The sequence below is a fragment of the Podarcis filfolensis genome (genome assembly GCF_964270895.1).
Source record: "Podarcis filfolensis genome assembly, chromosome: 5".
Classification (NCBI taxonomy): Eukaryota; Metazoa; Chordata; class Lepidosauria; order Squamata; family Lacertidae; genus Podarcis; species Podarcis filfolensis.
This window is the reverse complement of record NC_139608.1, coordinates 2,084,935-2,099,733: the sequence shown is the minus strand read 5'-3', so window position 1 is coordinate 2,099,733 and position 14,799 is coordinate 2,084,935. Positions and strand designations below refer to the sequence as shown.

Here is a 14,799-nt window from a genome sequence, read left to right as displayed (position 1 = left end):
TTTGTTTGAATTCCTCTTTGGTGGTTTCCCCCCTTTTCCATTTTTTGTACACATCCTTTTTTAATCTTAACTCAGTTAAAAGTTCTTTAGATAGCCACCCTGGCTTCTTTAGGTACCTTCCATGTTTCCGTCTCATTGGTATTGCCTGAAGTTGTGCTTTTACTATCTCCCTCTTAACAAACTCCCAGCCATCATGAACTCCCTTTCCTTTTAGTATTACTGTCCATGGGATCTCACCCAGCATTTCCCTAAGTTTTATGAAGTCGGCTTTCTTAAAGTCGAGAAATTGTGTCCTAGTATGCTTGGCTGCTCCTTTCCGCTGTATAGTAAACTTCAGAAGAGCATGATCACTTCAGAAGAGCATGATCACATGGTGAGGATCAGCCCAGAAAAGCATCAGTGAAAGTCAGCAGGAGGCTCAAGCACAGCTGTGGCTGGACCAGAGTTGCATTGTGGCTGGATGATGCTCTCACCGTAGCTTAAATCTAATAATAGAGTTGTAGGCTTGGAAGGGGCTCCAAATGTCATCTAGTTTAGGCCCCTTGCAATGCAGGAATCACATCTAAGGAAACCTTGACAGATGGCTGCCCAACCTCTGCTTAAAAATCTCCAAGGAAGGAGAGTCCACAACCTCCTGAGGGAAACTGTTCCACTTTCAAACAGCTCCTATGGTCAAAAAGTTCTTCCTGATGTTTAGTTGAAATCTCCTTTCTTGTAAGTTAAAGCTGTTGGTTCAAATCCTCTCCTCCAGAGCAGGCGAAAACAAGCTTTTTATATATATATAATTTTTTATTAGTTTTTTTAACATATCAGTTTCAACAATAATTAAACATACTTTTATATCTTATACACTGGGAGCCAGTGTAGGTCTTTCAAGACTGGTGTTATGTGGTCTCGGCGGCCACTCCCAGTCACCAGTCTAGCTGCCGCATTCTGGATTAGTTGTAGTTTCCGGGTCACCTTCAAAGGGAGCCCCACATAGAGTGCATTGCAGTAGTCCAAGCAGGAGATAACCAAAGCATGCACCACTCTGCAGGCAGAGAGGGTCTCATCCTGTGTACCAGATGGAGCTGGGAGACAGCTGCCCTGGACGCAGAATTGACCTGTGCCTCCATGGACAGCTGTGAGTCCAGAATGACTCCCAGGCTGCGCACCTGGTCCTTCAGGGGCACAGTTACCCCATTCAGGACCAGGGACTCCTCCACACCTGCCCGCTTCCTGTCCCCCAAAAACAATCCTTCTGTCTTGTCAGGATTCAACCTCAATCTGTTAGCCGCCATCCATCCTCCAACCGTCTCCAGACACTCACACAGGACCTTCAATGCCTTCACTCTGGAGGATTACATCGCACACAAATCACAGAGCAAGCTTGTATTCCAGAGGGTCCATTGAACCAATGGATTCAAATGACAAGAACGGAGATTTCGACTACACCTTAGGAAGAACTTTCTGTCAGTAAGAGCTGTTTGACAGTGGAACAGACTCCCTTGGGCGGTGCTGGAGTCTCCTTCCTTGGAGGTCTGTAAACAGAGGTTGTATAACCATCTGCCATGGATGCTTTAGCTGAGATTCCTGCATTACAGGGGGCTGGACCAGATGATCCTCACGGTCCCTTCCAGCTCTACAATCCTATGATTCTATGATTCTGCTGTCCAACTCTATTATTCTGTGTCCAGAAAACGGGGCAGAGAGGAAGGATACTTACAAAACAGAGCTTTCCCAAAAGAATTAAAAAAGAAAACAACGGCAATTAGAACAGCAGCCAGCTGGCTTTTGTGCATTTATTTACAAGGCTGCTAAATCAGCGTATTGGAGGAGAGGCTTTTCCCGGGGAAAAAATATCACTTTATGCCAAAATTGTTGAGTAGAGGACCTGGAACTGCAGCCAAGATCAGAGGCAGCAACAGCAGGATGGGAATCTGGGGGAAGAGGTTTGGGGGCTTTCTGTTTTCCCCTCTGAGTTTTCAGAAAACAGATGGGACCACATTGCCTGGAATGCTCAGCCTGGAATCTTTCAGGAGGGAGCGAACATTCACAGATAGACACACAGAGATGAACACACACACACACAACCAAAGCTAATGGACTTTTTGTACCCTGGCCAGTATAAACCATCTTCTGTTTTAGCTGAACCACGTTGCCTTTTGTGCAGGGGTTGCAGATTTGGACAAAGAGCCCAGCGTGGCCTGAAATACTGATCAGTGTCGCTGTGGGTCTCTAGAACTTTCCATGAGGTCATGTGGGGTCTTGTGCAAAACTCTCACATAGGTGGGTGGGAAGAGGGCTGGCTTTCCTCCCCAGCAGGGATGCAATCTGCAAAATGCACACACACACCACACACACAAGGGATTCTTGACAATGCCCTTTTCCACATTCCAGAGATGCCCCGTCCTTGTAACACCCACAGATGCAAGAGGAAGAGGACAGAGGCCTTTGTATGGAGGGGTGGGGGCCCTGAGGCAGTGGGCACTTCTCAGCGGCCAGCTCCCATTAACCTGAGAGAGGCTTCCTCACAAGTAAAGCCCTGCTTATGCACACAGTGCGTTGCTTCTCAGATCAGTGGTTTGCAAATTGGACTGCAGTGCCCCTGGGGCGCAGTTGGGTTCCCTAGCGTGCTGCAAAGAGGCAAGGAGGCAGAAGGGGGCGCTGGTGGCACAAATGACTATCAGACTTTGAAATGCTGGTGGTCCATAGGGGTGGGGGAGGTCTCTCAGGTATTGGGGGCCTAATCCTAACCCTAGCCCGTATAGCTACGGTTTTCCCAGTAGTGGTTTTCCCAGTAGTGATGTAAGGAAGTGAGAGCTGGACCATAAAGAAGGCTGATTGCCAAAGAATGGATGCTTTTGAATTCTGGTGCTGGAGGAGACGCTTGAGAGTCCCATGGTCTGCAAGAAGATCAAACCTCTCCATTCTGAAGGAAATCAGCCCTGAGTGCTCACTGGAAGGACAGATCCTGAAGCTGAGGCTCCAAGACTTTGGCCACCTCATGAGAAGAGAAGACTCCCTGGTGTTGGGAAAGATGGAGGGCACAAGGAGAAGGGGACGACAGAGGACAAGATGGCTGGACATTGTCATAAAAGCTACCAGCATGAGTTTGACCAAACTGCGGGAGGCAGTGGAAGACAGGAGTGCCTGGCGTGCTCTGGTCCAGGGGGTCACGAAGAGGCAGACACCACTAAACGACTAAACAACAACATGATTCCATGATTCTATGGTTCCTCCTATGTTCTTAAGCAGGTCAGCTCCACTTGGCCGGTTTTGTCATGGCTTTCAGGGCTGCAAAGGGCTCCTGAAAATCGATTCAAGCTGAGCAAAAGAGCCTCATCCATACAGCACAGTATTTCAATGTAAAGGGAAGGCGTTCCGTTAGACTCAAAGCCACTGGAAAGCAAGCAGGCAGCTCTGCTAGTAGTAGAAAGAACTCATAAGGGAGGTCAGCCGTGAGCCCAGATGGGCTTCAGCACAGCTGGTTAACCTCCAATCATTGTCCATAATAACAGGTCTGTGTCTGGAAAGGAACCAGCCCTGTGTTTTTCTGACCGCATGCGGAATCCATGGCTGGTTATTGGGTGTTTTCTGTAGCTTGGGTGGGGTCTCCGAGTGCAATCTAGCAAATCAGCCACGCGCCACGGGAAACTCTGCGGGAGGGAAATGCGCAATTGTCAGAGAGAAAGAGGCCTTTGCCCTTTTCTCAGGCGCACAAAGGGGAGCGGCTGCCTCGTCCCACCAGACGGTTTGATAGCAACCAAATAAAACAGAGTAAAATAAATCTGCGAGAGGAGAAGACGAAAGCCAGGCGTTTGGAGACGCTCAGCCTCCTTGCATGCCGGAACGGAAAAGCGAACCAGATGGGAGGAAGGTGGGACAGCCCTAAATCATGCTCAATTTGTCTAGGTTTGCAAAATTGCAAGGGGGAGGGGATATAGGAAGCAGGGGGAGGAATAAAGAGGATGACGCTGCGGAACGTTTCTATCAAAACTGGCGTTACTGTCACAGCAGAATTGCACCAGAAGATGGCAAGATAAGAGCAATCTTTGGGCTTCCTGCTCCTCTGGACTTCATCTACATTACAAAGTAGCAGACGGGCTCTATCCAGGCACCACGATAAAGGGAGATCACAAACATTCAGAAGTCTTATTCACACATTACACTATATAATATAATAATGATATTATATTACACTAGATTAAAGGTAAAGGTAAAGGGACCCCTGACCATTAGGTCCAGTCGTGGCCGACTCTGGGGTTGTGGCGCTCATCTTGTTTTACTGGCCGAGGGAGCCGGCGTACAGCTTCCGGGTCATGTAGCCAGCATGACAAAGCCGCTTCTGGCGAACCAGAGCAGCGCACGGAAACGCCATTTACCTTCCCGCCAGAGTGGTACCTATTTATCTACTTGCACTGGTGTGCTTTCGAGCTGCTAGGTTGGCAGGAGCTGGGACCGAACAACGGGAGCTCACCCCGTCACAGGAATTCAAACCACCAACCTTCTGATCGGCAAGTCCTAGGCTCTGTGGTTTAACCCACAGCGCCACTCGCGTCCAACACTACATTACACTAATCTAAACCTGTAAGAAACCAATCTTTTAATGCGGCGGCCAGTGTGCTAACTTGAATAAAATATTGGGGAGGGGGGTTGATAAGCCCCACCCCACACAATTGATCACATGACACAGTACACACATCCTATTTGATGACAACACCCATCAACTTGGGGGGGCAGCCCCTTCAAATATTTTGGAACCCTCTGCCCCTAGGAGTTGGCTCCTATGGTGATAGCACCTTTGGAACTCCCTGCCTATTGACGTCAGGCAGGTGCACTTTTCAGAGCCTGCTAGAACATTTTGGTTTTGGACAAGCTGACCCAGATATCTGGAAAGCTGGTGTGTTTTTAGTCTGTTGCAGGTTTTAAGTCTTTTGGAGCATTTTAACCTTTTTTACCAACAATTTTGCAGCTTCATTCCTTTCATAACCTGCTCTGAGGTTCTTCAATGATCGAGCGGCGTATAAATTTAATGAAACAATAAAAGAAACCATGGCATAGCACGAGTGGTGTGAGTTCCTAGGGAGCCGATTGCGGCTGCTTTGCTCTAGCCAAAGTTTCTCCTGTGGTCGGCAGCTGGGGGTGGACCGAATCTTACCTTCCCTGAGCTCACGGTCCAGTTTGGGCGCAGTCTTCTTTCCTACTGCCTTCCCAGAGCCGTCAGCGTTGTCGCTCAGGACCCCCGAAGGAATCCTGCGGAGTAGAAGTCGCAAGGAATTATGGGTGCGCAGTAACGGCGGGAGACAATTCCCCGTGGCGCATTTGTTGAACACTGACATGCAGTGGTGGTAAAATGAGAAGGAGCTGCCCCCCAGCACAGCACCCCCCTCCTAAAGGCTCCCCTCCCCATAGCGTTGATAATGGCATGTTCCAGCAAGATCTCATGGAGCCTACAAGATTTTGCAAGATCCTGCTGGAAGCCGCCCCTGTGGCTTCTGCACCAGCGGCAGAGGCGAGGAAGGGTGCCCGCAGCTGCGCCCCCCACCTTGGTGTTTTGCCACCTGAACTGCCTGCCTGAGCTCACCCTCATGGGTGAACCGGTCAGCTTGCATTTCTCAGTGCAGAAAGTATTGATCTGATGTGTAGGGATCTTTCCTATTTTACTTAATACAAGAGGATTCTAGAAGCTACTAGGAGCTTCTCTGTGTGAGAGAAGCAGGCAGAAGGGTCATGGTTGTTTGGGTTATACCTTCTGGGAAGCTAGTTTTAATTGATTCTCTTATCTCTTCCAATTAAGGTCATGCTGACTATAAATATAGATCAAAGAAAACCCCGTGTTGCAAAACAGAACACTCTGAATGTCGCAACAGGGTGCTCCGAGCACACCTTACTACAGTCATACCTCATGTTACGTCCACTTCATGTTACGTTCTTTCAGGTTATGTCCCGCGGTGACCCAGAAGCACCGGAAAGGGTTACTTCTGGGTTTCACCACTCACACGTGTGCAGAAGTGCAAAATGACATCATGCGCATGGACAGAAGCGGCAAATCGCAACCCGCACATGCGCAGACGCACCTCTGTGGGTTGCGCTTAATTCATGTTGTGAATGGGCCTTCGGAACAGATCCCGTTTGCAACCAGAGGTACCACTGTACACTGATCAGCTTACTACACTTTTTAGTGATAGCTGATCCATGGCCATTTGATGTACCTTTGGGGTCTATTAATTTGCTGATGAAGATTTATCATTGAAATAGTTCATTATTCTGGAAGAACTGTCCTGTCTGCTGCTGTGCTCGGAGCACCCTATTGCGACCTTTGGAGTACCCATCATCTCAAATTTGTAGGATATTGACTGTGGAAAGGTCTTCTGCTTCCATTTCAGTGATCTTTGACAGTGACATCCTGCTCCTACCATTCCTGTTCATGGAACATTTATTTGACTATAAATATAGGCCAGAAGGAGCCTGGGTTTTGCTTTCCTCTCTATGTCTCTCTTCCTTCTGCTATTGTGATAGGAATTTTGAGGTCTTAGATATATGGTAATGTTCATAACCGCACGTACATAGATCAGCACAGGAAGACCAACCTGGAACCATTTTGATTCCTAAACTGAGCAAATGATTTCTCTGCAAGGTCAAAGTGGAAAAGCCTCTCCATTGTCTTTTCCTTCACAAATCCTGTCTTAAGGGTATGTCTGTGTTTGAATAGGGTGTGAGCCTGTGACCTGGTCCAGGAACTAAGTATTTATCACTACAAAAGAATGGCCAGGCTCCCCAGGAAATCCAATCAAGTAACCTGCCAGACAGGAGATAAACAACATTCAAGTGTTCTGTTTTAGACCGTCTTTTCTGTGATGTATGAATGATGTTTCTGGGGGTGGTCTTGATCTACAGGGTGGCAATTTCAAAAGTCTTTATAAGACCTTGCACACCATTTTTCTGGGTCCTCCTCCTCTCCTGCGGGTGAGGGATGCACCCTGTTGCAACAGATCAAGAAATATCAAGCTTACTAGCTGCTTTGCTTCTCAATATTCTCTGGTTGGCCTCTGTTATTTTCTCCTACCAATAGGGAACCTGTGTAAGGACTCTGTATGGGCTCTTGGATACCCCATAAGGGAAAAGGGCAATTTTTGTTTACAACACTATGGTGTTCTGTTTAATACTAAACCTTAGCACAGCAAAAGGAAGAGAAATAGAGAGAGGAGAGCAAAAGCCAGGCTCCTTCTGGCCTATATTTATAAATGTCATGCCACAAAAATGGCAGCCACACACAGTCATCCCTTGAAGGGAATCACCATTTGCCCTCTTCTCCCAGGCCTTAAAATACGCAACCATCTCCCAGGCAAAGGGAATCCCAAACCCCGGGCCAGCCTCCCTCCTTTCTTAACTCTTCAAAAAGGCAGTTCTTCACCGCACCACAGAACTCTTCACTTCTTCCAAAGGCTGCGTTTTTATTTCACTGAATCAGAGAACTGTAGAGTTGGAAGGGATGCCGAGGGCCACCTCCACCAACCCCCTGCAATTCAAGGGGCGACAACATCCGGGTGAAAAGGGGATTTAAGATTTTCTGCTCTCTGAAGACTGGCAAGAAATTCTCCAGGTGCCCTGCATGTGTCTGTGGCTTGAATAAAAAAGGTGGCCCATTTGTACAGAGTATTCCCCATGGATCCGTGTCTCAAATGTGGCCGCCTACCTGTGCTCATCTTGCCGAGCCCCAGAGATGCTCCAATACGTCTGAAACGAGATGGAGATTTGTTATATTAAGTGGGGAGGGGGAGAAATTCTCTCATTTGACAAGCTGATTTATATCCTTTCTGAACATATTGCCAGACAGCTCACAGATTGCTTCCAGACTATCAGGTTAGCCTGAAATCCACTTCCTTCATTTACCTGTTTAGCCAGAACCGAGGTGATGCTGTTGTCAAATTGACACTTTCCAGCTGCCCTTGATAATAATAATAATAATAATAATAATAATAATAATTTATTATTTGTACCCCGCCCATCTGGCTGGGTTTCCCCAGCCACTCTGGGAGGCTTCCACAGAGACCAAAAATACACTAAAATGTTACCCATTAAAAACTTCCCTGAACAGGGCTGCCTTAAGATGTCTTCTGAATGTCAGGTAGTTGTTTATCGCTTTGACATCTGATGGGAGGGTGTCCCACAGGGCGGGTGCCACTACCGAGAAGGCCCTCTGCCTGGTTCCCTGTAGCTTTGCTTCTTGCAATGAGGGAACCGCCAGAAGGCCCTCGGCGCTGGACCTCAGCATCCGGGCAGAACGATGGGGGTGGAGACACTCCTTCAGGTATACTGGACCGAGGCCGTTTAGGGCTTTCAAGGTCAGCACCAGCACTTTGAACTGTGCTCGGAAACGTACTGGGAGCCAATGTAGGTCTTTCAAGACCGGTGTTATGTGGTCTCGGCGGCCGCCCCCAGTCTAGCTGCCGCATTCTGGATTAGTTGTAGTTTCCGAGTCACCTTCTAAGGTAGCCCCACGTAGAGCGCGTTGCAGTAGTCCAAGCGGGAGATAACTAGAGCATGCACCACTCTGGTCAGACAGTCTGCGGGCAGGGAGGGTCTCAGCCTGCGTACCAGGTGGAGCTGGTAAACAGCTGCCCTGGATACAGAATTGACCTGCGCCTCCATGGACAGCTGTGAGTCAAGAATGACTCCCAGGCTGCGCACCTGGTGCTTCAGGAGCACAGTTACCCCATTCAGGACCAGGGAATCCTCCACACCTGCCCGCCTCCTTCCCCCCAAACAGTACTTTACTTCTGTCTTGTCAGGATTCAACCTCAATCCATTAGCCGCCATCCATCCTCCAACCGAAAAGAGCATAGAAACTTCAACTGGCTGCCGAGCCCTTGCGAGAACAGCTGCCCTGGCTACAGGTCTGTTTCTAGGCGTAGGTGTAGGGGTTTTTCAGTGGTTTTATGCGTCCCCCATTAGGGAATGCCTTGAGTCCCCCATTAGGGAAAAGGAACGGGTATAAACAAATATATTTGTGTGTGTGTGTGTGTGTGTGTGTTGATGCCAGGAAGAAGTAATATGGGCAGACTCCAGGAAAAGGGAAGCATCTAATCAAAGTTGCAGGGGACCCTTTTCTGGCTGAAACTTGTGAGTTCAACTTACAGAAGGGCCTTGGAATATCGCTGCTAGATATTATAGCGCTGTGCTAAGTCCTGGGTGGACTCTTAATTCTGCTTCTCAGGAAAGCGTGGTAAATGAATCCAGTTTGAAAGCACCCATAGTAAACAGGTTTCTAAAGAGGGATTATGCAAATTCCTGGAGCCCCAGTGAACCGCCAGCTCTTCCTGCTAAATGAAACCTACGTGTTCAGAGGCAATATAAACTTTGAGCGTGAGATGATGGGGGAATTTATGAAGGGAGTGGCTGTTTCCAGAATGCCAAGCTTATGAGTCTGGGGAGGTGTTTGGCTGGGCATTCTCTGAAAGCAAATACTTTACCTGAAGGGCCCTGGGACTGATCCAGCAATGTTCTTTGCACGGGTGACCTGGCAAACATTCCTTTCAGTGTGCAAAATGCCTCTGCAAGTCTAGATTTATCTCCTCCACAACCTGGCATGGCACGCAAAGGGACTTGATCAGGGCATTTCAGGAAGCGCCATGGCTTGGTACGAATCTAAATCTCAACCTCTTGCGTCTGAAAGTTCATGCCTCAAACTCGCTTGAACTTACCGGCTCCGTGTACAAGAAACCCAGGCCAGCTGCTCCTGTCTGCAGCAGGTACGATTCCAGCTTATGCCGCCTCAAGAATGTCACAGCTTCCTGAAATAGTCAGGAGAAGGACTTAAAACCAGGCTGGTTGCAGAAAGAGCTCTCATAATTGACAATTGACAAGAGCATTGTTTTCAAATAAATGTATAAAGAAGCTCTTTTTTTGCTCTTTTTAAAGAACATCCTTTGGAAACAAAATCAGCAACTGCGCTGATCTCAGGCACTCAGTAGCCAGCCTCTCTTCCCGTTATTCAAATAATAATAATAATAATAATAATAATAATAATAATAATAATAATAATAAATTTTATATATACCCCACCCTCCCCAGCCAAGACCGGGGTCAGGGCGGCTAACACCGGATATAAAAACAATTGATTAAAATACAACTTAAAAACAAGATTAAAATACAACATTAAGATGCAGCCTCATTTCAGTAGAAACTCAAATCAAAAACTTTTTGGGGATGAAAACGTCCAATCTTCACCAAGCCCAGGGGAAGATGAGTTGAGGGAAACTGCTCTCACTGGGCTTTTTCAGATCAGTAGGCATAGGGGTTCAAGCCTCTGAAGAAACAGATCACCCTTCAAAATGACTCAATAGCCAGACAGGAAAATTGGCTTCCAGGTGGAAAAATCAAAACTGGAGACAGAACTATTAGAATCCAAAACTAAGAATTTGTCAAAAATGTATAACTTGCTGTTGGAATGGAATACACAGGATGAAATAGTTAAATCAGCTATGATCAAGTGGGCACAAGATATTGGTCATAACATTATGTTTGAGGACTGGGAACGGTTGTGGACCACCGGTATAAAATTTACGGCATGTAATGCCTTGAAAGAAAATATTATGAAAAAGATTTATAGGTGGTACATGACTCCAGTCAAGCTCGCAAAAATTTACCACTTGCCTGATAATAAGTGTTGGAAATGTAAAGAGACTGAAGGTACATTCTTTCACCTTTGGTGGACTTGCCCAAGGATTAAGGCTTTCTGGGAAATGATTTATAATGAAATGAAAAAGGTATTTAAATATACCTTCCTGAAGAAACCAGAGGCCTTTCTCCTGGGTATGGTTGGCCAATTGGTGCCAAAGAAGGACAGAACTTTTTTTATGTATGCTACAACAGCAGCAAGAATACTCATCGCAAAGTATTGGAAGACACAAGATCTACCCACCTTGGAAGAATGGCAGATGAAAGTGATAGACTATATGGAATTGGCGGAAATGACCGGCAGAATCCGAGACCAGGGAAAAGAGACGGCGGAAGAAGATTGGAAGAAATTTAAGGACTATCTTAAGAAACATCGCAAAATTATTGAAGGCTAGAACGATGTTGATTCAGAAATTAAGGAGTTAAAAGCTGTAATGATTATGTGATTAAGAAAAGAAAGTTTAAAAAGTATATAGAAATTAGGGAAAGGATTTGCTGAATTGACTTAATTAGAGAATGGAATACAGAAAGGGGAGGTATGAGGAGGTCGGGAAAGTAAGTTTTATGAATATAAGGGATGGAAACTATACTTGTTTTGTATGTGTGTTCTTTTTTTGGATTGTATGTATTTTTATTGTTTTTGTTTTTATTGTTCTGTTTATTCTGTTTTATATAAATTCCTAAACTTTAATAAATATATTATAAAAAAAAACAAAATGACTCAATAGCCTTTACAGAGAACAAAAGAACAGACAGGAGCATAGGAAGGAGGGCAGTGGGGGGCGGTCCGCCATGGGTGCCCTCACTGAGGGGGGTGGCATTCGGCGTGCCACCCGCCCGCCACTCCCAAGCCTACCCTGAGCCGTCAGGCGAGGGGGCGGAGCTGTGCTGCCTTGCCGATGGCCTCCCCCACTTCCCCCTTCATTTTGACAGCTCTGGGGAGGCTTGGGAGTCACGGGGGAGCAGCGTGCCATTGCCCCCCACTCCCAGGCTGCTTCCTGGGGGGGGGGAGAGCCTCCCCTGAGCTGTCAAAAGGAAGAGGGCAGGGAGGAAGGCTGCTGGCAAAGTGGCGTGGCTCCCCCACCGCCGCTGCCCAGGAAGCAGCTCAACATGGGCAGCTCGCCCCCCCATGGATGTCCTGTCCCCTGGAATGCTCATCCCACCCCCATGACCCCGCCCCCGGGTGCACAGCATGTGTGTCGCTCCAGGTGCCAGAGCAGCTAGCTCCGCTTCTGAGAACAGGTTCTTGCCCCCAAGGAGTTTGCAATATACAGTTCAAGACGCGGGAAACAGTGGAATTGAGGCAGCAGGGCTAGAAAGAATATGCATAGCCAGTCACATAAGGAGAGCTGATGTTAAAAAGAAAGATAAAAACCTCTTCCTGTACGCCACGACAGCGGCAAGAACTATGCTGGCTCAGAACTGGAAAACAGATCTAATACCCACTATCATGGAATGGCAGGTTAAAATGATGAATTACGCAGAACTGGCTAGATTGTCGGGGAAAATACGAGATCAGGATGAAAAGAAGTTCTCTGAAAGTTGGAGTAAATATTTGGTGTATATAAGAGAAAATTGTAAAAACTTAAAGACACTGGCAGGGTTAGAATAACTCTAACAGCACATGACAAAATAGTAACAAATAGAATACGCGTGGTTATAATTATATGATACTTACCGAAGGGATGGAGGGAGGTCTGTAGCTCAGCAAGTATATGTAGGATGTATAGATGTGTAATGAGTGTATGTGTATTAATGAAAATTAATAAAAAATTATCAAAACCCCCCAGAAACATAAGGAGAGCTGATGCGCTGAAGAAGCATCGGTGTTGGCTTGGTTTGCATACCTGTAAAGGAGATTTCTGACAGCCAGCGGCAGATTCCCAGTATCGGCTTCTTACCTCTCTAGGCTTGATGCTCGCCAAGTCCACAAACCCTTCCAAGTTGACTTCATAGTAGCTTTCATTGTCCAAGACGTCTTCGTCATCCGGATGGAACAGGAGGTAAGACCTGGTGCACTCCAGAGCTTTGACGTAATCGCCCACTGAAAGAGTGGAGGAGAACCCTTTAGACTGGAAATTTCACTTCAACTTTGCTGCCTCCTCCTCTGAGGAGAGCTTTGGACAGGGAAATTTGCTGCTGCAACCGCAGAAGATTTAAGGGATTTAAGCAAAAAACCAAAAAACCCCACTCTCTTTTATTTTTCCTGCATGTCTGGAACTGCAAAAATGGCCGTGATGCGAAGGACCACCTAGCAGGCCAGAATTTGTGACAACCGAGTCTGCCGCATTCTCATGAATTGTACAGGTCTGAGCTACAGGATGGAAGTTCAGGAGTCCAAGAAGCCCCTACGCCAAATTAAGGTGATGGCATGTTTCTCCCCATCCTATTTCCAGCAGTGGTACAGTGGCTAGAGAGCTGGGCTAGGACCTCAAAGTCTTCTGGTTTCACTTTAGAACAAGCCACGGTTTAGTGTTGGATACAAACTCCGTTAACTGTGGTTTGTTCTAAATAAAATTAGTTAAGGCAAGCCAGAATAAAACAATCGTTTCTAAATAGAGTGAAAAACAAACACAGTTCTCCCCTGAGTTTGAACGTAACAAGGAACCGTGGATTGTTCTAAAGTGAAAGCTCTCCTCTCGTGCACAACTTGTCAAAATCCATTGTCAAATAAGTACATCTATGTTGTTTTTTGAATGAGGATTTAGGTGGAGGTCTTTCTAATTTCCATGTGGGCAAAAAGTGAAAAAAAAGAAGACCAGTTGTTGGAAATTTCTATGGGTTTGTTTTGTTTTTGCAAAGTTTTTCATACTGCATATAAAACAGAGAGGACAGTGATACATAACAACAGATGAAAATCAAAAGATGAAAGGGGAAACTATAAAACACATAGAATGAGTAGAGTAGAGATAACAAAGTCCAAGTAAAGACCACCAACATTGTCAGTTGAGTATGTAACGAAGGAATGCCAAATCATATGATAAGAGACTGGAGTTTCTAGCCCTTGTTGAAATATCAATTTATGTCTACTTTTCTCCATTATAGCTCTATTCTAGAGTGAGTGGTACTCAAGTGCCCACTGTAAGATTTGAGGCTGTTTTTCATTGAGTTGAAATTACTATTCGAGGTGCCAAGGTCATACATAAGGCTAATTCTTTTGAAAATATAGCTATATTGGTATCATCAGAAATATTCAATAATCTTCATTTGGGACAAGGGAAATTCTGGTTCTGATCTACTCTGATTTGGTGCCAGCTTAACACAAGGAAGATAACTCCCTGGACCCATGATAGCTTTGGGTTTTTTGGTGGTCATCCCGTTGCTCAGGGAAGCATCAGAACTGAGGCAAGAAGTCCAGAAAGCCAAGCTGTACCTCTGTAATAGGCGAATTGCAAGAAGTCGTAATGGAGGGGAAGGAAGTTGTCAATGGGGGAGAGTCTCCCGGGTCGCGTCGCCAGCTCCCTCACGCACTCGTGTTGACACACCAGGACTTGCATGTAGTGATCTGTGAAGAAAGGGAAAGGGGCAAATCTCAAACAGGAGGAAGGAAGCAAAAAAACTGTTATGTACTGAAGTTCTCACCCTGGGCCAGCAGGGGGATACTGTAGATAGTTTAGTTTTCACTCAGGTCCACATATGCAAATAAGAAATTGAAAGTGACATTCAGTGATTGGATAGTTACAGAAAGTTGTTACTGTTGCTTTGTAGTTGAGCTCTATATAAGCAGGCTGGCTGAACCCTTCAGTTCAGTTCTGTTCTGGCCTGTGAATAAACAAGAGCTGTTTGAAGAATCGCTGTGTCGTCTGGTATCTTCACCCACAATCTAACAAAAACCTCAGCTTCCTGCGATCTAATGAGGAATAAACAGCAACACAAGAAAAGCAACACGTTGTTTAATAAGCATTGGTTTGTTACTCAACTTCAAAACCTTCTACACTGAAGGAAAAGGATTTAGGAGAAAGTACAGGGGACAGGCTATATATTACGGTACAAACTATAGCTAAATGCTTCCTTTCAGTCTATTTCAGCTGCTTAGGTGCATGAAAATACACTAAAATCTGGCATAGAAAGTTGGAAGGGACCCAAAGGGTCATCTAGGCCAGCCCTCCTAATGCAGGAATCACAGCTGAAGAATGC

At 46.2% G+C, this 14,799-nt stretch overlaps 1 protein-coding gene across 2 annotated transcripts in view; it reads right to left on the bottom strand.

Moving 5' to 3' along the window:
* The window catches only part of P3H2 (prolyl 3-hydroxylase 2), a 118,356-nt gene that overhangs the window by 17,067 nt on the left and 86,490 nt on the right, over positions 1-14,799 (bottom strand). For both annotated transcript variants that reach the window (XM_083612817.1, XM_083612818.1), the window contains exons 4-8: positions 14,036-14,167; positions 12,564-12,706; positions 9,687-9,776; positions 7,679-7,719; positions 5,141-5,235 (exon numbers count right to left, since the gene is read on the bottom strand). In XM_083612817.1, the coding sequence (XP_083468943.1) occupies positions 5,141-5,235; positions 7,679-7,719; positions 9,687-9,776; positions 12,564-12,706; positions 14,036-14,167 (501 nt within the window). The remainder of the gene's footprint in view (positions 1-5,140; positions 5,236-7,678; positions 7,720-9,686; positions 9,777-12,563; positions 12,707-14,035; positions 14,168-14,799) is intronic.